We start from the raw sequence: 25,951 nt of genomic DNA, 5'->3' as shown, positions 1-25,951 counted from the left end.
TCTTACATGCATTTTCCTATTTTCTTTTTTCCCATTTGGATTCCATCATGTCTTGAAATATATTTAAGATGCATTAATTTTCTCTTTGCTGTCATTTTCCATAATTTTATTAGATTTTGTACAAATCTGCAAGGCCTTCAGCTGCTGACCTGGCGGGAAATGCAAATATGTAGAAGATCCAAACATCATTAAAGTCTTTCTGTCTCAAATTAAAGAGTGCCATACAAGTTTTGTACTCTCACAAATAAAGTGAGACCTGTCAATTAGAAAAAGAAAAATGCATATAGACTTCATCCCGGCTGTGCAGCCTGGCACAATTTATTAATGATACTGTATTGCAAGAGGAAATAAAATCTGAACCTGAATTCTGAATTAATCTGGCAGAGTTGTATGACCCAGGTGTTTTAGGAGCAGCTGAATTTGTTAACAGTCAAGCCAGCAATGTTGTCTAGTGACATCTGTGTAGTTACAACAGGCAACAGAATGAATTTCAAAAGCATAGAAATGTTGTAAGCTTGGGTATGAAAATGTTAAATTTAAACCAGAATATTTATTGAAGAGTATAGAAACTATGCTGTTTAAACAGGAAGGAAAGAGAGCCCAAGATAAACATTTATCAGGCTCTTCAGAGAGCAATATTTTGTGGGAGAACATTATATTGCTGCACTGTAAAATACCAAGGACTGCAGGGGGGTTGTCCAGGTCCTTGGATCTGGTTCCATATAATACCATAGCATAATTCTGCACATTGAAAATGCTGCTAAGTCCTTTCTCTACAATGCTAGTAGAAAACAGTAAAACTCACAGTTTTGGTAGTGGATAGGAGTGACTATTCCACTAGATTTTCAATTGCTTTTATAAGAGAGTATGCTTTTCTTGAAATACATCTTGTTACATATTTGTATTCTCAATAGCCAGGTAAACCTCTAAATACAACTCATAAACAAATAGTTTAATCTGAAGTAGGAATGCCATTGTCACAGTCCTGATTGAATTGATTTAGGCAGGCAATCAAGTCTGACTTTTAATCTCAGAGCCAGCATTATATTCTACCAGGAGGGAAGTATACAGTGGTGAAGGCATTCATGATAACCCTTTTCAGCCTCATGGGAAGAGTATGCATATAGGTTTTCCAGTCCATGCTGAAGTTACAGTCACAAATTGTGTTTCATGATACAGAAAGGAGTTCATAAAATGATGTTGATATTTTTGTGATTGATGAAATATGTGTATCAAAGCTAGTTCATTATTAAATGTGACAGGTAAACTTTTGTTAAGATGGTGAGCATATAAATGTCATTATTTGATCCACTAGCCTAATTATATTTCGAAAAGCATTTGAGTCTTCACAAAAGTTTTGACAGCTGTACAAAAATCACTATTATGAATGTATTTATCATCAAAATTTGATAATAATCTACAAATCTGCAGATAACTTGGGACTTGAGATGTCTTGGCTTCTGTGGCATTTCTGGGTGTTGCTTATGAGTTGTATTATGTGCTGATTGTGTGAGTTACTGGGCATCTGACCCTTAGTGAATGAATCAACTTGTTTTTCAGAGCAAATAATGAGAAAAGAATGTGTAAAGGGTGTTTCAAACTCCAATTTGTATGTCTAGGCTTTTGTTTATTTAGGAACTGTAATATTTTAGCCTGACAGGTTTCATTTGATTCAATTTACTACTGGATTTTCTCCAGTGATACAAGAACTAGCCTAAAAGAAGCCCTGCCTTTCCCTTGAAATACAGTCATGAGACTATTTTGTAACAATGTTACTGGGAACCATGGGAGCAGTATGTCTGTGAAGCCAATGGAATTATACAGAGGAAAGACTCAAGCACATAGGTAAATTTTGCTGCTCGCTTTTGCTCGTCTGTGACTTTCTCTGTTCAGAATCACAGAATCAATTAGGTAGGAAAAGACCTCTGAGACTGAGTCTAAGCTTTGGCCAAACACCACCTTGTCAACTAAACCATCGCACTAAGTGCCACGTTCAGTTTTTTCTTAAAAACCTCCAGGGATGGTGACTCCCCCACCTCCCTGAGGAGCCCAGTCCAGTGCCCAATCACTCCTTCTGTGAATGAATTCCTCCTCATATCTCATGGCACAGGTTGAGACTATGTCCTCTTATCGTGTTTGTTGCAGACTGCAGCTGCTTAGAACCGTTTTATTCCGTGTCAAGCAACTGACACTTTTTCCATATCCTCCATATCCTTTTCCTAGGAGAAAAAAACATTCAGAACACTTTTCCATCAAGGTTGGTGTACATGTAAAATTCAGTGGCCTCAAAGGTGGCTGGTACTTCCATCATGAATAAAGAGGATCAGAAAATTCAGCTCTGAGTCACATCCCCTATTTTTAAAATTTTTGACTGTAGATAAAATTGATAAGCCTTTTGGATTCTGAAGGATGGTTATTATATCCGAACAAAGTGGAACAGAAAACAAAAATCAAATGTAGCAGACTGAAGCTCCTAATTTTCTAAGATTAAAACTGTCTTAATATGAAACACACATACACAAATGTGTTGTAAATTCAGGATAATTTGAATCATAAAATTAATCTAAGCCAGGAACAGTTGACTCAAATGTTTCTTGTAATTAATACAAGCAAGACACTGGTAATTAAAAAAAAATAATACTTACCCCCTAATTCTCCTTCATATGATGAAAATGCAGCAACATTTTCCTTTGACTATTGTTCTGTGTATCTTTTGTGGTGTTTTCCTCCAGTTGACAAACAGGACATTTGGGTTGACAGATTTTTAGTAAATTTCACACAAAATCATATCACATGAACATGTGGAAAAAGATGATCTTTGCAATGGCTCCACAAGCTAAACTTGGCTGTACTTTAAAGCATCAATGGCAGAGTCCTATTGGTTAGATGTGTGGGAAAATCGCAGTGCAACTGGCATAACCATACTGGCAGAAGCTGCACTGGAAACAGGAAAGTGGGGTTGCTTTTCTGGCATATAGCTGTCTCAGGAACTCAAATAAGCTATACCAGCAAAATAACTTTTCTTACACCATAGACTCTTACTCCATCAGAAAAATTGCTCGCATAGATCTACCATAGCTCCACTGCCTGGAATGTCTTGGATTTGTTTCTTAAGCTGTTGATAGAAATGATGTGTTAGGATATAGATAGCTTCTTTGGTTTCTGAGGAAAGACAAAACAAGGAAAAACAAAGGAAAACAAGAGAATGATCAGGTCTGTTTTCAGTGGTATTTCTGGTTTATAATGTGGCAGTGCCAGAGGCTCCTTCTGTATATGGATAACAGTACCTACCCGAAAGGAGCAGAGATTCAAAGTTTAAACAAGAACAAGATAATATTTTCAAGAAAGAAACATTAAGTCTAATGAGAACTTCAACTGATTAATACCATTCTAGGTATATGGCTAATTTCTTTAAATAATTATGGAAACCTCCTTTTAACTAAGATGTATATTCTTGTACAAAATCTAAAAGCATTAGCTGAAACAGATTTTAAAAGAATTTTGAAATGAGTTTTCCTCTAGATTTTTCTTGTCATCTTGACCACCATGGGTTTGTAGATCCATTTGTCTTAATAAAAAGAAATAATTCTAGATTTTCTGCCAATTTGGATTGCCACATAGTCTGTTGGTTGTGCTTGTCTAAAAAAATAAAAAAGGCTGTACAAAGTTTATCCTGAAGCAGATGAGAGAAGCTGTGTTAGATTAGAATTCTTTTGCATAGCTGTTCGTCAGCCATTTGTTTAAACATCTTTTGTTTAATGTAGCTTGAAAGGGTGATTAAACATTTGTTTGTTTGTTTGTTTTCCAGGAAGGTTTCTAAATAGTGAGATTACATGAAACTCTATGACTACTGATATCCTCCATCCTGGAAATATAGTATTGCCAGAGCTGGTCAACTAGTCTCTCTTATCTTTCTGAAGGCCTTAAGTTACACTTCTGTAGAGAGAAAGCACACTATATTTTAACACTAGATTTAGCTCCCTACAAAATAGTCAAAGAAATAGAAAGATTGCATTTCACATTGCACAATAATGCTATTATGTATTAAGAAAAGCAAATCTGTGATACTGTGTTTTTCTGTGTACTGGAAAGCAAGGATAGAGTAGAACTTAGTGATGTGGATTATTTTATACCTTAGCCTATTCCTCCAGCACTATTATACATTTAAAGACAGCATATATGATCTGTGCAGCAATAATCTGTTCTTTCTTTAATGTTTCCTCAGTTGGATGTTTAGCCTTTTATTTTAAACATTTATTATCAAGAATAGTATATTCAGGGCAATAAATAAAAATTAGTGGAAGGTGGAAAAAATCTAAAAAGCAAAAAATCTTCAAGGTCCTTTTTTTTTTTTGTTCAAATTATTTAAAGTTTAGCTATCTTCTTTAGTCATAATTTTATTTATTAATATTTTAAAAAACTTTATGTCTGATTTTTCCTATAGTAGGATTATGCAAGACTATGGCATCTGTTTGGTCTCTACACATGGTCAGACAACATGAGAGCCAAGCAAACGCCAAGAATGAAAAACAAGAGATAAGGTAGTCCTCCATAGTGACAACAAATTTGATTTTGAGAGTCACACTGAAAATGGAACATGAATTTATGGATTGTGTCAGATCTGAATGCCAATCCAGTGTTACTCTTAAAGATGTAGAGTGCAGTGGAGCCTTCTCCTCCTGAAAGGGGAGAAGGGAAAGCACACACTTCAACTCACCTCCTTTTGGTGAAGACTAACACTATGGGCACCTCTAAAATATGACAGGTTTTTTTTTGTATTCCTTGGGTAACAATACTTTTGTATTTCTCTGTGCATGCCTTAGGAACAAGTTTAAGAAATGGGCACCTCTGTCTTCTGTTTAAAAATGTTGTAGGAGTGAAAACAACACAGTCCAGAGACTTAGCTATCTGCAAAACAAAGGAATGACAATCTAAGCAAAGAGACTGGTTGTGCTATTCTTAGTTATATTATAGAGTGTATAGTCTTAAATGAAATTCTGAAGGTTAAGGTACTACTCTGTTTATACTGTGGTTTCAGCACTGGTTGAAAGCTATTTTAATCTGGGGTTTTTTTTGCAGTGGGTGCTTTTTTAGCTGTTAGTAAAGTTTTAGCTGGAAAATAAAACAGAGGGAGAGCATGCTTTGAACAGTCCCAGCATCATAGTTTTGAATCTGTAAGATTGAATGGCATTGACAAAATTGAGGAAGATTAAATCCCTATGTAATGTACTAATATTTAGTGTAAAATGAGGATCAGATACAATTGGAAGGTGAAACATAAGGTAAATATTTATGATTTTGGACAGTATGTTAACATTTATAACATAATGTTATGTTTTTAGAAACCTATCTCTTTGACTGTTTAAGGTGAAAGGAGGTATACTTGAAGAAGGGAGTAGTGTTGATTTTCCTGCCCAATCAACAAGAGAAGTCCCCCTTCTATGTTGCTTAATAAAGGCCAGTGGTTTTGTTCAAGTTCCTCTGGAAAATGTGAAGTTCTAAACAATTTTTTTATTATAGCCTTTTCTACTAGTAACAGATGAGTTTGACTTTCTTTGTCATCTTCATAATTTTCTTTTTTATGCACCTATATTTTGCATGGCCAGTGTTGTAATAGCAAGGCCAGTGTTGTAATAATAATAAAAAAAATTAGATTAAGGAGACAATTAGCTTGTACAAATTGGTTTTATTTAATGAAATAATGTCTTGTTATTTTTTGTTGACTGTAGTAAAGTCAAACCACTTTGCAGTGACTGAAGAGAATCTAGTGCAGAATTCCAGTTATGTAGTCTTTATAATATAAGAAGAATGAAGGGACTTGGTAATGCTGCTGAAGGTTCTTTCCAGATATCTTTTTCTTTTTCCATTTGAAAATAATTTAGAATAAATTTGGTGAATCACAATATTACAGCCTTTAATCATAAGCATGCTGTCTGATGCAGACATGGATGAATGATAATAAAAAAAATCACTTCTTTGTTAAGAATCCATTATCATTCCATGGTAATAAAAAAAAAAGATTTGTTCAACCTTGAATGATATCATAGCATCTGTGGTAAACAGCTAGATTTGGACGGTGTGTTACTTTGTGGCATCACTCAGGGTTGTATCATTCTATGTAAGCCCTTGAAAGAAAAGAGCAAGAAAATTACAAAAGGCAAGATTAAAACACAGACAATTTTCTCTGGCTTAAGATCATAAAAGGGAGGAAATTCATAGTTAAGGATCCAGACCTCAAGTATCTGAGCACAATGTAGTGGCAGCCTTAATTTTACATAATTGTACCCTGTTATAAGTAGACATTGGTGGTTTGATCCTGAATGATGAGTTATATTGCTCTTAGCAGCTGAAACCAGAACAATAATTTTATTTTAATGCTTGGCTTTGCTCCGTGAATAGAACTTCTTGAATCCGTTGTAATTGTTTTCTTTATATTTTCTTGCCAATTGAAATAAATCCTAATAAATAGTTTGAGTTTTTTTCAAAAGTTATCCTTAAAACTCTGCTACATAACATTTTGCTAAAATGGAAATGGGAAATTGTGAAGAAAAGCCAGTGTCACTCTTGGATTTCAGGAATTTTGAAACTTTTGTGGCAAGTTATAATGTCTATAATCCTGCAGAAGCTCAGTCAAAAAAAAACCCAAACCAAACACTTAACTGATGAAGGAAGTAGTTAATAGTATTGTTAGCACAGAATAATCAGAATAATGAAAGTAGTACAGAGTTTTTAAAGCATCTGCAATTAATTGAACTTCTACTTCAGTTCTACTTTTCTTTAAAAGTTCTACTCCCCCTAGTTCTTGGAAATTGTAAAGAGGGTAGCAGAAACTGCTTTAAAGGATGTCAGACTGTGGATGCAAAATGGAGAGGAGAATAGGCAATGACATAGAATCTTATCTTGACATTTTAGCCTAAGGATATTGCTTCAAGGATTCCAAAAGGAAAGATTAGCGATTTCCTCTCAAGACAGGGAAAGGCCTTCAGCACTTCAAAAGCCAGAAGTGACCTGCCAAACAAAAGAATAAAAGCTAGTGTCTGACAAGGTGAGGCTGACTTGAGAGAGTAATGCCTGTGGTTTTCTCAGAGTCATTTTAATTCTGTCACTGTGCCAAGAAGCCACAACAGTATTTAAATGAATTGTACCCTTTCTGACTTGTTTCAGGTTTGGAAGGATTCACTGGAGTAGAACTGGGAGTTGAAGAGACAAATCCTAAAATACTGTAGGTTCCTCGCTAGAGCTGGAGCTCTATTCGGTTTTGAATGGTCGTTTACATCTTCTCTTGAGTAGAAATTACTAAAGTTATGGGAAATTCACACTGCAGATAAACTAGTCTCTTGGGTGTTTCACTGAAATGGAAAGGGCCCTGACCCACAATCTGAAAAGTTGCAGCCCATGAGATGAGAGACATGAATTGTTCTGTGATAAATCTTTTGCTTATCAGTATAACTGTGGATATCACTAAAAAGATATACATGAAAAAGAAAAGTATGGAGACAGAGAGACAAAGAAAACTGCTTGGTGAATACGAATTATACACTGAGCAGCATGGGTAATAGCTGTGTGGAATGATAGCACCATGCTAGACCCACAGTGCAGTTCAACCATCAAAATGTTGCCTCAGAGAATTGCTGAATGTTGGATTTTCATGTCTGGGATTTAGTAGTCTCTTCTCTCTTCTAGTTCTGTAATCTCTTTAATGATACATTGATTGGGATTGTCTCTTATTGAAGGGAAACTGCCCCCATTTCCATCTCAATGCCCATCCTTGGATTCTTCAAATATTCTCTGATATATATGTATGATGCTCTGCCTATGAGAATCTTTGTGAGTTCCAGGGCCTGGGGTTTCCTTCTGATTTTTTGATGCAATCTCTTTCACTTATATTAGAGTAATATTTTAGAGTATTATTTTCTCTGTTGTGACAGACCTGCGTGTTATGGAATCTTTTTCTCAGCAGCCCTCTCTGTTGATTTTTTTTTTTTTTTTGGTGGCGAGGAGATGGTGGTGGTTTGGTTTTGTATTTTTTTGGCATGGTTACTGTAAGGTGCTTTTACCATGAAGTGCCTAATTGTAAATCCACATGCATGTCAGACCAGAGTGCTGTGTCTACACTGGCACTAGTGCATAAAGCTTTACAGGTAAGAGGTGCCCTAAGAGATGTCATTGCATGAGCTTTTCTGCAGTGTAATGTGGGAAAATTTTTCATCCACAGGCCACTATACAAAAATGCTTTTAACTTAACTAATTAAACCACGTTCATGAATTTTGTAAAAGCCAGTAGCAAGGCATGGGTACAAGTTTAGATGATTATGTTTTCCATCTGTTAGCACTCATTTTAGCAAGAGCACATAATTCAGGGCATGACATGTAGTGAAAATAATTTCAAGAGTAGCTCATTGCCTTTAGAAGGCAGCAGCATGTTTTTCCAGGTCACTTGTGTAGATATGGAGACAGTTGATTCCCCATATGATGAGTAGCTGCAGAATCCTTATGCATCTTCTTGTAGATCTGGCATGGCTTCTTCTCCAGCTTGGAGGACATGCTCTTAGACCTTTGCAAAGAGCTTTGTGTGCCTGTGCATAAGAAGGACATAAAGATGAAGGGAATACCTTCAATACCTATATTTGCTGTGATGCTCTACTGCTGCTTTACTATTACTTGGTTTTATTTGCTGATGCCCACAATGTGTAATTATATATTTCAGCAGCTTCTTCAAAGCCAGAGCGCTGAAAAACATTGATTTCTCTGAAATTACATTTGTTTTTTAAGAGGAAGTGTGAGAGTTTTGTTAAATTTTGCCCAACCTTCATATAGAAAGGATAATACTTGCCTGTTAGACAAGTTGAGGTTATCCAGATAAAAGGCCCCCGAATGCTGATATGGGGGAAGAATTTGTGATGGAGAGATAATCTGAAGATCCAATATTTTCTATTATTATTTTTAAATTTGCTACCAGCTTATTTTATTTCTGTGTCACATATGGAGTCACTAAGTTTAGTTGTTTAAAGCACCAGCAATTCTCAGCTGCCCTACCTCAAAAAAAAACCTCAAAATGTGAGAACACCTGTCAGCAGAAATTTTTTTGTGTTCTTAGCAGTATATAGTTACATGCTGTTGGTATGACTTGGCCAACTGAGGCAAAATGGTATGGTCAGCCAATTTAATTGACAAAGAAATTCCTATGTCTGCTTACTTTTGAACCATACTAGCTTTCTGACATATCTGAGGGGGAGTAGGGATGGATTTCATTAGGATTAGGTTTGTGCCTGTAATCTGGCTACAGGCTGTTTATGACTCTGTCCATACCAAGAAATAAGCAGTTCTAGAGCTTGTATTTTATTTCCATCTAAATGCCAGCTGGGCCAGGAAAACAAACTGATCTCCTAAACATTATCATAAGTTTTTTATCCAGGTTTGTGTTTTGAGCTACATTCATCTCTGAAATTATGGCACTTTTTCTTGTGCTTCTGTTGGGTTCTTGACAACCCTATGCTACTCTAGACAACAAAGGCACTTGTAGTCAACTTCTCCCCCAAAAGGTCAATATCCAGATCTAATTCTTAAATTAGCTGTCAGTTTTAGAATAAGTACATCATTTTTGAATCAGATATTTGCTTATTTCTGTGTACCTAACAAAGTTTAGGAACTCCTATGTCTGTCATTATTCAAATTGATGCTCGTCTGTATTTACAAAATACTTCCTTGCCAAACCTCTGTCTTGGACATCCAGCTGTGGACAATTGTGTGGAAAGCACAATCTCCAGAGCAGTTAGTAGAATGACTGACAACTTGTTGGGGTTTGCAGAATTCCCATCACAGAATTCCCATGTCCTTCCTTCCCTTTCTTATGTGAAGAGGTGTTTGGGTTGGAAAGTTGTCCAGAACAAATGTTCCAGTCCTCTCACTTTAACTGTTCAGTACTTTTTTTGTAGTCTGGATGGGGGCAAATATGATCCCAAGTACATGATAATAATGCTTTTGCTTTCCTTCTCCTAACATGCCTGTGCTTTCCATGTGATCCTTGTTTTAACACACATTTGTGACATAACTTCTTTGTGATGTGTAAGTTTACATTCTGCTGACATGAGAAGAGAAAGGGAAAACCTAACAGTGCCCTCTGAAGCTGTCTCTGAAGCTGCAAACCACTTGTTATAGGTGGCGTTTGAACAGTGTAAATGTAATAATGATCCATGGAAATCTTCATTCCCTTCTCATTGCTGTCTGAGTTCATGATTCTTGATGTCAACAGCAGGCTAGCAGCAGGAGGTTTTCAAAACATCCAAGTAGGAGATGAGCACTGCTGTTCAGAGGGACGTATGCTCCTGTGCATAGGTATTATTGAAATAACCCTAGATCCCAGCCTGGGTGCTATCAGCAGTGTATTTGTTCTGGATCCCATTTTACAAGTACTTGTAGCAGCTCATGAAACTCAGGAAGATTCTTAGGGTTCACATTCAGTTCACATTCTGCAATCTGGTGAAAAGCAGGACAAATGTGAGGTCAGTTTTCATAGAATCATAGAATGGCTTGAGTTGGAAGGAACCTTAAGGATCTTTAAGTTCCAGCGTCCCTGCCATTGGTAGGAACACTTTCCACTAGAAGTGGAAGTTATCCTTATTCTGTTGGCCTTGATACTCCTGCAGAGTTTCTTATAAATGAACAGAAATTGTCTAGCCTAAACCTTGAAATGCCCAAACTCTCAGGGTAGGCAATCATATGCCACCACAGACTTCCTGTTTATTCTGGTTCATCAGGTTTTAAGTCCAAAAAGATTTTTAGTGGGTTTTAAACTTCTTTAAGGGAAGGCCGCCCTCATGTTTTATACATTTGAAACCCAAATTTTTCTTTGTATGTGAAAGGAATACAAATCTTACTCTATAGGATCTTCATAGTCATCTGGAAGCTCAAGTCCAGTACACAACCATATGCCTCACTCATTTTAGTTGATTTGGCATTCTTTATGGCAGCTTAAGGTTGCCTTGTTTGCTTAGTGTATTTTAACTTGTGCAGATTTTGAAAAGAAAAAGACAGATCAAGTAGCTGGAGAAATACATTCTTTGTGTCAAAAATCTTGTGCTTCAGTACATAACTTGATGTGAAAATTGGTATGCCTCCCTGCATAATTTTCTCTAGCAGCCATCCTTCCCAGTTATAAGCACAGCTTTGTCAATGTCTAATAAAATGCCCAAGCTTTGTAACTGTGAAAGGAAATGTATATTGGAAGAAAATTAAATATACCAGACTCCCACTACTACTGAAACTGTCTCTTTACTAATTAGTATAACGATTTAAATGTATTTTGTTACTCTACATATTATTTTTTGATACTGTTAAAATGAGGGTCTAAAACATCCATAGGCTTTCATCAGGCCGCTGTGGGGAGGAAGAGTGAGTGCCCTTATTAATCTGTGCGCCTCTTCTCCTTATTTGCTCCTTCTTCCCCCTCCCCAGGTGAGGCAATCAGATATCAGCTCCATATAATCAAGGGACAAGAACCCTTTTTCTGTGAAAGGTCATTTCATTGCCAACTCCAGGCAACAGTGGGTGGGCAGCACTTCAGGCTGTCATCAGGGTTGCAAGAGCAGGCCAAGCTTCTGCCAGCAGCCCATTTTAGTCCCTCCCAGTACAATGGCAGGTCTGTGTGCCGGGCTTGCTGCTGCCCATTTGATGCCAAGCCCAGTGTCACCAGAAGGCCATCTGGATCATTAGGAGACCAGCCCTTTGACTTCACCCATGCAACAGAGGGAGGAGAAAGCATGAGGAAGGTCAGGTGCCAGGCTGCTCCTCCAGACTTGCTGGCACCATCCCTTCACCATCACTAGACTGGGGCCCTTGGCAGCTGGGAACATTTCTGTGGCAAGACTCATTCACTCTTTAAGAGATGTTCTCTCTTACAGGAGATCTTTGCTGTTTGCACGTAGACTGTAATGTGACTGTGCTGTGGTGTTTGGATTGCAGTAGCCAGATAGTGTTAAACTTATTTGGCTACATGTGACTAATTAATTAAACTAATTTAACTTTATGCTATGTATATTTGCTTTGGGTTACTTTCTCTAAACTAGTATTTATGAAAATGTGTGAAACAATGGTGTTTTTTGCTAGAGACTGCAGCAGAAGCAGTGTGTGCTGACGCTCACTTGTCAGTTGACTGAGGTGCAGTGATGCTGTTACAGTGTTCTGTCCTGCTACAAAGAAGGCCCTTCAAAAACCTAAATGAAATAAGAATTTGTGAGTTTCCTGACAGCCAGTCAACAGAGAAGAGCAAGGAATCAAATTAGGACTGATGCTGATGAAAATCACCAGAAACATCAATGTGGACATAATAAGTAACAGGGGGGCAAAATTGGCTGTATAAAATGTAACACTTTCATAACTTAAAAGAAACAATTTATGGCAATTATCTATGGCAAAAAATGCAGTAATTTTGTGCTTTTCTTGATGTAACAGTGTTTTACAGAGGTACATATAGTCCTTAACCTTTGAATTCACCACTTTGGTTTACGATTGAGCTTCTCTTCAGGAAACTGAAAAGTAAGTTTTAGATTGACAGTAAAAGTAAATTTGCTGGTCATGCCAAGAAATTGAAACTCTATGGTACTGGATGGTCTTCAGAGTCAGAATCCTGCCCTAAGTAAGCTCAGACACCTATGAACCTCTCATTATTAAATCAGGATTGTCCTTTGGGTGTTCATACTGTCATGTATGAGAAACAGGCTGCCCCTCAGCCATCCAGAGCCTAAGGCAAGATGAAACTTCAAAATAAATGTAACAATTCCTAAGAATGAAGAGTTTGTTAAAAAAAAAACATGAGTACTTGTGAGTGAAAACGTAAAGGTTTTTTCCTTTCAAATCTGAAGGGGAAAAATATGGGATCAATTATTAAAATCGGAATTTTTGACTTCTCCTTTTGTCTCCTCCTACTGTCTTTTCACACAGTTTTACTGGTATGCCTATGTCCATCAGATTTTGGGGCTACAGGGGCTGCAAAGAGATTTGTATAAAGATGGATGTAGATTTTAGGGTGTGATAATAGAAGCACACTTATAGTGTGTTGATTCTCCAGAACATGTGCTTTTGTAAAGGATAATTATGTTTGTTATGCAAAAGTCCTTTTCAAGGTGTAGACCTGATGATGTGTGATAAAAACTAGTATAGTAGTTTCCACTACACAGATTTCCACAGCTCTTTGTCAGTAGATAATTTGACAAATTAGGTAACAGAATGAAAATTGGTTAAATATTGGCTGGGAAAAAAGTAATTTGAAAAAAGGCATCATATTCTGGTTTCTAATTGTAGTGATTTTCAAAATTTCAAAATTTAAATAATGCTAAATTTTGGGAAGATAGATTTTTAATTCCAGTAATATGATATTAAATTTCAATATTTTTCAGACTAAAGGACATGATTACAAAATACTGGAGAAAACAGAAGTCTAAATTTTGTCGTTTTAAGGAAACCTAATAGAACTTTATAGGAAAATTAAGAGGAAGTGCTGTTCTGACCTTTTTTTAGACAAAATTAAGCATTCCACTCATCAAATGTTATTTTTCTATTTTTTTTAATAGATCTCACCAGCACTATTCTCATGGCCTGGCAATGAATTTTTTGTGTACATTCAGAACTTTAAGTAATGTGCATCTTAGATGTCTGGCCAGTTCAATATTTAAATCCTTGATTAGAGATAAATTAGTGTTTTAAACTAAAACAGACTGCATGCAATAAACCTTAATGAGTCTGACTTGAAACCACAAATCAAGGATACTGAAGAGTTAAGGTTGAAATATTTGAAATCCATCCTTAGTTCACTATTCTTTTTTTACTGAGGAGTAGATAGAATCACATAATATTTGACAGATATATTTATTGAGAGATGAGTAAAATAGGGCAAAAGCACATTTGTAGAGTGGATTGGAGTTTTGATCTCTGCAGCAAAATGGCAGTTTATGAACAGAACTGCTGTTTATTTTAAGTTATGAAAGTGCCAAATTGTGAAACTTGGCCAATTTTGCACGCCTGTAATTGTGTCACCATTGGTGTTTTTTCTGATTTTCACAAGCATCATTGCTAATTTGATTCCTTGCTCTTCTCTGTTGACTGGTTGTTGAGAAACAAATTATTTCACTCAGTTTTCTGAAGAGCCTTCTTTGTAGCAGGACACTAAATTATTGAGACCTTTAAGTTCATAGCATTGCCAGCCCAGTCTGAGTTCTAGCTTACCTGCACTGGGTCATCTGCAGCTTGAAATCCCAGACTGATTGCAGGACTCAGTATGGTCCCTAACTCAGTATGAGTCAAATAGGTGGTCAGTATTATAAAACTCACTTTGGAAACTGTACCACTACAACACTTAATTTCAAAAAGTAGAGAGGGAAAAGGGACAGAAACAGTGACACAAATCCTGCTCTGATGAGTTCTACTAAAAACAGAAATAAGAACTCATCTAGAATTACATTAAAAATAGCATTTTTAAAACCTCAAAACCTCATATTTGAGTACTCAGATCTTCCAGACTTATGATAGCTTATGATTATTGGAAGATGTAAGAAATATTTGTCATTTCTGCATCACTAACGCCTGGAGGCCTGTATCAGCATCAAACTGTGGTCATGTATGATGTTTTTCAAAAGAAATGTTTTCATTGCATTCTTTTACTTTGAAAGTGAAACAAAAATACAATGCTTACAATCCCAAAATTGGAAGAAATTGTGTGAACTATTGTGTGAGAAAGAAAAAAGAATAAAGAAACATAGCATGGATTCAGGCTTTTGAGACATTATAAATGTTGAGAAAAATATTGTTTAAAAACTGGCTCTGCAGTGCCCTTTAAAATCAGTAAGTGTCTATTTTAATTCCCATATAAGTAGTAACTGGCTGCTGTCTGTATATATACTTAAATGTTGCTTGCTGTATAAGACCTTGTTTGCTTAATTTCAACCTAACTGAATTTTTATGGCTGTGCTATAAACCTCTTGAAAATAGTGGCTTAAATGGAAATGCTGACACAACATTAATTACACTGGCTCCAGTGTGATACTGTGATTAAAGTTTATTTATTTTGTGTGTGCGTCTGTGTGTGTGTAATTTCATTGTTGAAAAACTAATGGAAAACTAATGTGGCAATGGAGAATGTGATTCTGTGCCTGATATTTTTCAACAGCAAGAAACAGTTTAAATGCCAGTTTACAGTACCAGATAATTTATTTTTAATTGAGGTACAGTTTAGGTATTTAAAATTTTAGAAGTTTGGGAAAGTGACAAGTTTCCCACTTTAAAGCTGTTCACTGTTCTTACAGGAGTTTCTAAATGTCTTTTTGGGCACTGAAGCTAAATGTATATTGCATTAGAAAATTAAGTAAATTGTTTCATTTCCTTGGTAGCATATGTTCTTTGAGATATTCTGGAGAAAAGTCTGAAAGTATGAGGGTATGAAATTCACCGTTAATATTCTATTACTATTGAATATGAAGTAACAACTGTAAAAGTCTATTTGATAAATAGTTTGTCCAACTGGTACTTTTAGATTACCGACCTATGGATTGCATCTAGTCAGTTGGGATATGAACAGTGCAAATATCTTATGGCCAGATGAAGAGTAAGTGAGGGAGAGAGAGATCCTGTCTCCAACCTGTTTCTTAGGACAGTGAGCTGGGATTGGAGAAGCCTTGGATTCAGTCTGTTTCCAGTGGTTTATAATTCTCATATTAGGCAAGAACTGGATAAAACATGACATGGGCTGGAAAGCAGTTCTAAGCTCTTCTGTTTCCTGAAGGAGTGTTGAGAGTAATACGCTATATTGCCAAATGCACATATGTTTGATGCTGTGATTTTGTGTAAACTTTGCTGCCCCTTTCAGGAAGGTGCAATCAGAGAACTTTTAGTGGTTAATCATCTTTTCTTGTGGATCAGTTAGACAACATCACTTTTTTCTGGGTTCATGCATGTATGGAACTTGAAGGCTGATCAGGAAAATTGTCTAATGAGTAGTAGGTTCTGCAGAAGTGAATCGTATGCCTGGCTGGTAGTCTGTGGTGTGCCTTCCTTACATCAGTACCAGTGTTCTGCCTCGTCTCAGGGACCAAAGCAATTATTCCCACTCTTGCCATAAACACCCTTCCTAGGAGCTCATGGCATCCAGTCAAACTTTTTTTTGTTTTTTTGGCAAGAGAATTTTTGCAGATATTGTTAATGCTAATCTGTCTGGTAGACTGACAGCTGTAAAGTTGCAAGGTAGCATGTCCTGCAGTGTGGTAGGGAAGTGAGACGCAAGTAGTGTAGGTTGAAAAGATCAGAGAGGAAAAGTGTAATCTCTGTGTGGAATGTCCTTCTTCAGTTTGCTTGGTGAAAACATTCAGCATTCATTAATCCAGTCCATGAAATTTACATTTTTTTATTTTTACTGTTTGCTTTCACTGGAAGAGAGTGCAAAGTAGGCAAATAGTTTCAAAGTGTGTGGTCTTTATGGTTTATATGTATTGCTCAGAACTACCACTGACCACACTTCTTGGTCTTGTTCCCATTTGTTACAGTAATTAAATATTAAGTTGTTATGAAAGGATTGTGCCCTTCCCTTGAAAGAAAAAAGAATGTGACTCCTCCATGGTTCTGTGGTACAGCTGATGTTTTATTCAAACTAATGTGTAAAGATAGAGAAATTATGTGCAAAGTTTATTCCATTTGTAAGGAATGTAATGATTCTGGATGTGAAGCAAAACTGAGAATCTCCTACACTGTAGTTCATTAGGTTGGTTTGGAGAGAGAAAAATCAACATATACCATAGATACATTTGGTTGGAAGGACAAGGGAGCCTGTACAGATCAGTCAAATCCTGAATGCATCACCTTCTTAATTGTAGCCTTTAATCTGCATTAAGACTAGATAATGCTTGTCCTTAATGACCTTTACATTGAATTGAATATTGCACTGGAAAATTTCAAAGTCTAATTGATGACCAATTATGCAATAAAACTGTGCTCCAAGCCTGCAAGAGACCAGCTCTTCTGTTTGACCACACCCATGAATGCCAGGGAAGTACTTCAAGCTTGTAAACAAAGACCTGTGTATGGTCACCTAGAGTCTCAATGGTTCTGTAAATGAGAAAATGGAGGGGAGAGGAAAGAGTGACACTTGAAAAGCAATCTCTTAAAAAAATGTTAATGATATGTTTCAAAGCTTTGTTTGAAAATACTGGCTTGGCTTTTCCTGGTGTTATGTTTAAGACTTCACAAGAAAGTGTGTTTGTTCTGCATTGTTCCCAGCTAGTCCCAAAGTTTCATTCAGCCTCCACATGAAGCTGCTTGCTCCTATGTCAGCCTTGGGAGGGAGCTCAGAGGAGTGTTCTGCTGTAATGCCATCAGAGAGAGCTGCCCGTTGTGCTGACAAACACTTAACTTACAGAAATACTGTATCTAGGCTTTATTCAATGATACCATCATCCCAAAATCTTAAACAAGCTGTTTGATGATGCCAGTTGAAGCCTCTTGCTCTGTAAGACCCAGAGCAGTTGGAATGCATGCAAAAATTTAAGTCCCTTTAAGTCCTTTTCCAGAAGTTGCCAATACATACTGACTATCCCATAACTTTCAACTCTTCCCCTCATGATTCATATTTGGATGCTTTTAGGGATGCTACTATTCAAATTTATGATACAAAAGGCAACACTGTCTTGAAAGATACTTCAAATCCAAGGTTATCTAACATCAGGTATTCTCAATGAAAAGGGATTTTAAGTGTCTCTACAGACCCTAATTGTTATTCGCACTGGAATATGAGATAAGAAAACTCATAAATATGAGTTATGCATAATTTTTACCATATCTGATGCAGTACAAATGTTCTGCCAAGGGGAGGTCTGAAAACATTCAAATATTTCAACCATTGACAGCCATTATCAGTAAACAGGCCAATATGGTAAATGGTAATGAATATAAGCATTTTTTCAGATAATTAACATCTCCTTTTAACCTCTCCTAAATATGGAATAATTCCACATTTTGAAAAACCCAATACTTTGTTTTGTTGGTCACTCCAAATATTGTTTGGCCTCCAAAATCTGTAGAATGTGCAAAATGGAGAAGAGTGGTTGATACATGATCTACCAAGATATATTGTGCTGCCATTGAGGGACTGTGACAGGCTGGAGAGTCAGGCCATCAAGAATCTAATGGAATTCAACAAAGGGAAATATGATGTCCCGCACATGATAGGAAATAACCCATGCATCAGTACAGACTGAGACTGACCTGGTGGAAAGTAGCTTTGCACAAAAAGACCTGGAGATCTTGGTGAAAAAAAAATGGAACATGAGCCAGCAATGTGTCCCTGTGAGAAAGAGATCATTCTCATCTGTATGAGTAGGAAAATTGTCAACATGTCAAAAGAGGTGATCCTTCTGTCTGCTCAGCACCACTGAGGCTGAATAACCACTCAATCCAGTTGTGGATCCACAACAGGGTCTAATTCTGGGGTTTTTGGAACAAGGACATGATCATACTGAATCAGGTCCAGTGAAGGGCCAAGAAAATAATTAAGAGGTTGAGGCATCTTTCATATGAGGAGAGATCTGGGATTGTGTAGCCTAAAAGGTCAGAGAGGAGGCTCAAGGAGATCTTATGAATGTCTATAAATACCTGATGAAGGGAACCATTGCCATACATAACTGCGCATGTTCTAGTTGTTTTGATGACCATGTTTTGGACTCAAAAACTGACTTGGACTTCTGATAATTTTATTGGAATTGCCATATTTTTTGACTGGTCCCTTATATTTTAAAGTTTTTTGGTTTTTTGTTTGTTTGTTTGTTTGTTTGTTTGTTTTTTGTGGAATCAACATGCAAATTGAAAAACATGCAAAGATGTTTCTGTATGATTGATGATTGCCATAGGACATATAGATTTAAAATTCATAAAGCAGGAAATAAATACAAAGATTAATGGTCTTTCATTAATGCCTTCAAAGCTGGCAAATTTTGAAAGGCTATCAACTTAGAGCAGTGGAAAGAAAGGCTCTTTTGGCCTCATTATCTCAGCAAGTCTTTACTTGCTCTGGTAGTAACTTAGGCTAAGTTTGGCTTGCATCTTTATTGTGTAGTCTATGTAACACATTTGGATTTGGAGAATACTTGTAGACCACATAAAACATTCCTGAAGGTGGATAGATTTTATATGCCGCATGTTTAGGGAAATTAAAATATTTTAATACACAAAGTATCTCAGGCATATACTTGTTCTAGGATCAAAGTTGGAAAAGTGCTGAGTGTTAATAAGGTCCTGGAACATCCATTTGACAGTGTGAGGTGGTGATGCATACACACTGGACCTTGAGATCTGCCTTTGAACATGTGTTAATGTCATGTACAAAATATCCATTCAATGGGAATTTACAGGCTATTTTCTTGGAAACCCTCAAGTTTTTGCACTACACTGAAAAAGCTACACCTTTGAATGCTCCCAATCTTTCTCTGCCTTTTCCATGAATAAGATTTCTAATAATTTTTTGCTTAGTATTTGTTTCTTGTCTTCACCAAATGATGTGCTATTGCTCAAGATACCTCATGGGAGTAGCAGGTTAACTCATGATTGTACTCTGAAGAATCTTATCAGAAGGCCTCATTCTTCAGAAGAAAAGGGAAGGGGAAAAGGACTTTTGCCTTGTGTGTGTGTAGTGCCTTTTATTGCACTAATGTGAAATGATTCGATGTGATGGACAGCAGTTTATCAAAACAAAATCTCATTAAAATCTGTCTGCACTTTGCCCTTACTCTCCTTTGTATAATAAGATTGTGAAGCTTTCTGTGACCAGATGGTAACCTGTGGCAACCTGTAGTGTGTGTACATTCATGGGTGATGAATAAAACCATTGTCATCCTTAAATGTTGGCATCAACATTATGTTAGTAACATTTGGAAGTTTCTGCTTTATCAGCAGCAATGACTGGCAAATAATCAGCTGTTTTGTAATGGGAAGCTTAAAATAGCAGCTGAAGACATTTGAGTTAAGCTTCATGGAAAAAGACACTGCTGCATTTATTATGATACCATTTTTGTTGTGTAAGGATGACATGATTGTTATTTTAGCTTTTTAGACATACAATGCAATTAAGAATAATCAGTTTTCCCACACATTCCACAAAGCAACTGAAGCACACATGCTAATAACCAGGCCCTTAAATTCAGAGTGACTTCCGCTGCTGCATGGGTAGCCAGTGGGTACAGATGCATGCTTCACAGTGGTATGCAGCAGCTATTGTGTGATTGCAGCCTTCTTACAGAGACCTGTGTCTCAACAGAAGTTGTTGATAAATAATAAACTCTCTAAGATTTGCCCACAGTACCAATAGAAGTAATTTTTGGAGTGCTGAGGAAGAGGATCTGTACATATGACATATACTTTGTAAGCTGTAGCAGGCATCCAGACTGGATGTTTAAAAGGATGTACAAAAGAATTCTGATTTGTATTTACAGGAAGTAGTAAATGGCTGCACCAATAAAAATTATTCTGTGTTATATATGCACACTGATACATATAGTGTTTGACTCATAATTTGTGTGACTTGCATGAGGCTGGTTTTAGAACTCTGAATATCAGCAAAGAAAAATCATGATTTGGACAGAGTGTTCAGAAAACAGATTTTGCCTGTAACTAAAGGTAGTAAGTTTATTCAGACAGTTTTAATTCATAATTATTCCCACTAAAGGCCTCCCATTTACTGGGAGGGAGAGTCTTACATATTCTTTTACCAGGGTCTGCCATTATTTTTTTAGAGTGAGGTTTTTATGAACAGATTTAGCTAAGAAATGTTTATATGTTTACATAAAAATATTTTTTTGTATTCTTTTCTCCAATCTTTTTTCTTTGCTTACTACTTTTCTCAGCATGAGTATGTAGTACCTTTATATGATGTATTTTACTAAAGTTTTACTGTACTGGGGCCAAGGCAGTGGTACTTTCTTGCATGCTTGGGACTAATTCTTTGCTGAATTTTATCTTTGCTTGCTATCTTAGACTGAACTACTTAATTAAATGCATGAAAAATAAATTGTTAAGCCTTATGACTGGACAATACTCTTTACCATGAAATGAAACATAGATAGAGCAAACAGGTGATATTTTAACTCTGATGCACAGTTACCTGCATTTCAGAGGACATGATTGTCCACATGCAATTTTAAAACTTGGACTATCCCAGATGGTAAAAGAGTCTTAGTGAACGTATTTGTATCTATATGAAAGATTGCAAGTTGAGATAGCATATTGCTCTCTTTGAAGAGGAATAAGCCACAGTGGCATGAGAAGAATTTTAAAGTGTTTCCATTCCAGGACTTACATTTGTGTGTTATTTTACCAAAATTTATTGTGAAAATTCACACTTTTAAATGAGGACATGATAGTTCATTAAAAAAAGACAAAAAAAAAAAAAAAAGAAAGATTTGTAGGAATGGAAGATGAGTTTCACTCTCTGCAAGAAAGGATTGAAAGTTCTTGCCACCATTAGTGCACCAGCCTATGCTGGCCTCTTACATTGAAGTCAAATTAATGGTGAAAGAATTTCTCCTAAATGTTTTCAAAAATTGGGCTAGTACTATGTATGACTGAAACTGCAGTTATACACCTTTGTATAAGAGAGAGGTATGGAGAAAAGAGGAATTGCATTATCCAGTTTTAGAAGATGCCCTAACACAATGGAAAACAATTTAGGGTGTTGCCAATTACAGATTTTCTTTTTTCCAGTGGAAGTCTTAAGTGAGATGGTTTAGACTGAAATGAAAGCTGTTATGTTCTACCCAGTTCAATGTTGTGTTTACTATGAAATGTGCCACTAAGGTCACTGTAACGAAGTCAAAAGTAAAAATTACATCTTTAAAATTGGACAAGAAGTCCCATTTCCTCCATAAGATCGATCTTGAGACTACTGACTAAGGAGATAGACTTATCTCCAGCTGAAGAGCTGTAAAGATGCAGTCTATCCCTTTCATTCCCATGGGAGTTCCTAATTTTTAGTTACTATTTGGCAATTATTTTTTGGTGTGTTTGGTCATGATCTGTAACATTTTAGTGCAGACGTCTGCTCTGAGTCAGTCAGAGTGAACCTGAATAAATTCCTCCTGGCAAGTAAACATCATCATGGCAATCCTCAGTCCTGTGATTGTGGGATGCATTAAGGGTAGCTCATGACACATTTTTAGCAAATAAACTATTAACCAAGATGACTTCTCAGCTCTAGGAAAAAAATTCAAAAAGAGCCTCATCCATCTTTGTGAATGGGTGACTTTGAGCGCTTTTGTAGAACAAGAGATTGGGTCTGAATGGAAATGTTTAAGGAAGTCATTTGAACATTACTTACAGAGTTTCACTTCAAAGGTGTGCTAATATTTTATAGTTTAGTAACAGCTTATCACCTGTCTTTGTTCTTCCAGGCATTTAAGACCAAGGATGGCTACATCGTGGTGGGAGCTGGAAATGATCATCAGTTTGTCACTGTGTGCAAGGTGTGTGTTAGGCAAGAGTACAGAAATGTGTAATAGCTTCCATTCTCACTAGGAAAATTAAGATGTTGATTCTTCTTTATTATCTCTGTTTTTTATTCATTTTTTATTTTCTGTATGGAAATACGTGGTGAGTATAAATTCTAACCCTGCATCTGATATGACTGTGAGTTCAGAACACACCAGTTCTAAAACTTGTAGGTATTGTGCTCTTTTTGAAGTCTGTGCACATATGATTGAATCTACATCTACTTAAATCATTACCCAAGCACATTGTCCTTTAGAGACCCTAGCATGTGCTGATCTGTGCTCACTGAGAAACTTGTGGACTTAGAAAAGAAATGTTACAGGACTGGGCTGATTTTGGAGTGGTGCAGAGACATGATGTTGAAGAACAATGTTAAAAAAAATTGTTCTAAATGAAATGTATCAACATTCCAAATAAAAGACCCCAGTAACATATAAGATGGGACAAGAGAATTTTTGCATATAGCATTAGACAACATTTCAAAAAATTACAGCTCTAGCTATTTTGGACATTGTGTTTTTTTTCTAGGAAATAGGATATTTAACATAGATTAATGACACTCAGGAAACTGAGCATTATTTTCCTCCATTTGTTCATGTCAGATATTTCACATTTCTGTGGAAGTTCATCAGTAATAACTGGAATATGTAGTAAGAGGACAGTGCTGTTTTGATTCTCTTTTAGTACAGCTTGGGGTATGGATCCTCACCTCGCTATGTGGAAGGGTTCTGCTTTCACTTTGAATTGGCTCTTAACCTCTTCAAAATTTGCTCAGTGGGTTTTCTTCAAAAAAGTGTCTGACTACTACAGTCATCATTATCCTAATATGAAGGAAGACTAATAGCTGAATAAGTGTCCACCTGGCCCAACTCAGTTTTATCAAAGACTCATTATCTCATAAAGGAAATATTTCCAGAGTGTCCCAGGACATAGCTGTGAATGTCTCCTTGGTGCTTTATCATCTAAAATGAAGAATTATGTAGCAAATGTTTGTCATCCTGCAATCCTTGAGTAAGACACAGCTGAAGATCCATCTCAGTATGTTCTGACTTCTTGATGTGAGCAATCAGGCACTAAATCTTTAGACCATGCACTTTACCTGACTTTAGGGTGCAGCTGAGAGAATTACAGTGTGCCTTGTTGCTACATATTCTCTCTGTAATCATTAGAGAGTGAATGGAACCCCAGAAGATGAAGCAAGATTTTAATGGTTTGTATTACCCCAGAATATATAGGATGAATATTAAGTGAGATTAATATTATCACTGGTCTGCAGGCTGTTTTTTTTCTTTTTTATCTTGATAAATGTGTTCTGGTGTTCCTACAATTGAATATAAGAGGTACAGAGCATGGAAAAATGACAATTGCTTACATTTCAAAGGGATTAAAAAGGCAGAAAAAGTAGTTCAAATTTTGAGTAATTGTTAGATTTTTCTATAGACCAGTTATCATATTTGTTTCTATAAAGAATGCTTTATACCCTTATCAGGCTATTATAGGTATGGATTTGGGCTGTTACATTGCCCAAAAAATAAAATGATGAAGAAGTCAGTGGAATGCTGGAATGAATGCCCATTAGAGATATGCTTTGTGCTAATCAAAGGTGATTTGGAGCTTAAAACAGTGTGAAGAGGGAAAGCCAATAGGGGAAAAGAATTTTATTACAGGAAGGCCTGCAACTAGTGGACTTTAGTAAATACAGAGACAACTATTTCAAACACTGAAATTGCTATTAGAGAATCTTTCTGAGCTGAGTTGGTGCTGAAAATAGAGGCTGTATGGAAGCTGTTGCCCTGAAGGCACATAGTCTAGAGATGTAACAGCTGGCTCACGCTGTAAACAAACATTCTGCTTCAATCATTTCAGGCAAGCAGAAAGAAAAATCTGGAATAATTCACTGTGATATTTTCAAAATCAGTGACAACTAATGTAGCTTGTTTGAGGACTCAGATAATTGAAAAAAAACTTTGTAACACTGCTGGCTGAAATGCGTTTCATTGTGGTCAAGTGTTACAACAGCACATCCTGACCTGTGGCCGATTTGATCTGATTAGGAATACTGAGCGAGACTCTTCAGAAGACTGAAGTTTTGTGTACAGCAAGGGAGATTTCAAACAGATTTGCTAGTGTTGCAGGACACAAAAAACAGAGAGTGTAAGCTCTGAGTGTGCATGTAAAGCTTGAACAAGGCCTCAAATAGAGAGCACCATTTTCATTCTAAATGTTCAGAGTGAAATAAAGAAAATAAGATTGGCAACATGATGCAGAAAGATGAATGGTGCATTGATGAATAACTTCTCAAGTGTGCATTTGTTAGTCACAAAAAAATTGAGAAGGACATATATAGACATGCAGCTTTACACCAGATGGACATTAAGTTAAAGCTGAAATCAGTAACATTAATTAAAACAGCAGAGTGAGCAACTCCATATGATCATTTTTCATATAACACATCAAATGGAACCATGGCTTTCTGATTTATTTGTTGGTTTTTTAAGCTCACATAAGTATTCACTATCATTTAATTTGAACAATCTTACAGTTTTTTTTCTAAAGCAGTGATTTGTAACTCCAAACCAGCAGTATTAAGAAAATAATTTTAAGGGGTACCAATAATATTGATAAACTTCCAGATAGAAAAACTTAGCTATTTTCTAATGCTAATTTATGATATGTTGTGATTTCCATAAAATGGATGATATAAATGCAGAAGGAAAAGAAAATATGCTGTGAATTAGGTATTGATGGAAGATGCTAGATTGATGTTTTATGTTACCTTGCGGATAAAAATCTGCAGAAAAGTTTTGGAACATCACCATTGTCCTAGCATAACTTACAGATACCTTGCTTCCATGCTTAGCAAGCAAATATCAGAGAGATTGACACCGACTTGACACCCACTTACATGTGACAGTACACAAACATATGCATTCAGGGAGCGACTGAATATGTTAATAAAACATAAATCCATTGATGATTGCTAAATATGTAGAAAACACCTTCAACTCAGAAATGTCCTAATCAAAAGAGGAGTGGAATTTGGATGAATATTAAGGAAGTGTTGTATGTACTGGCCCTGTTCTTAAACTCTTCCTAAGCAACAGACAACGGGCAGAGATAGAATGATGGGCTATAGGAACTTCAGATTTGAGCCACTGTATTTTTTAAAGCCGTCTTAGAAATGGCCCTATAAAAATGTAGCATGTTTAGAATGATTATAAGACTCATCATAAGAAAAACTGAGCTTTAATGTGTGTTAGTGAGTAAAAATACATGAAGAAAATGTGACAGTCTTTTTCTTTATAAGATTCTATGCTGCCTGTCTCTGTAGCTGATGTAATTGGTGTATTTTTAGAATTCACATTTAATTGTGTTTATTTATGTTCTATAGAAAGTCATTGTGGCACAAATAGGTAAATTATATTGATTTCCCACACAG

At 36.3% G+C, this 25,951-nt stretch overlaps 1 protein-coding gene across 3 annotated transcripts in view; it reads left to right on the top strand.

The window, feature by feature from the left end:
- SUGCT (succinyl-CoA:glutarate-CoA transferase) overlaps positions 1-25,951 on the top strand; it is a 316,585-nt gene that overhangs the window by 95,983 nt on the left and 194,651 nt on the right. For all 3 annotated transcript variants that reach the window (XM_066544754.1, XM_066544736.1, XM_066544744.1), the window contains one exon: positions 22,416-22,487. In XM_066544754.1, the coding sequence (XP_066400851.1) occupies positions 22,416-22,487 (72 nt within the window). The remainder of the gene's footprint in view (positions 1-22,415; positions 22,488-25,951) is intronic.

The sequence above is a fragment of the Molothrus aeneus genome, chromosome 1 (assembly GCF_037042795.1).
Source record: "Molothrus aeneus isolate 106 chromosome 1, BPBGC_Maene_1.0, whole genome shotgun sequence".
NCBI lineage: Eukaryota > Metazoa > Chordata > Aves > Passeriformes > Icteridae > Molothrus > Molothrus aeneus.
This window is presented reverse-complemented; position numbering and strand designations above follow the sequence as displayed.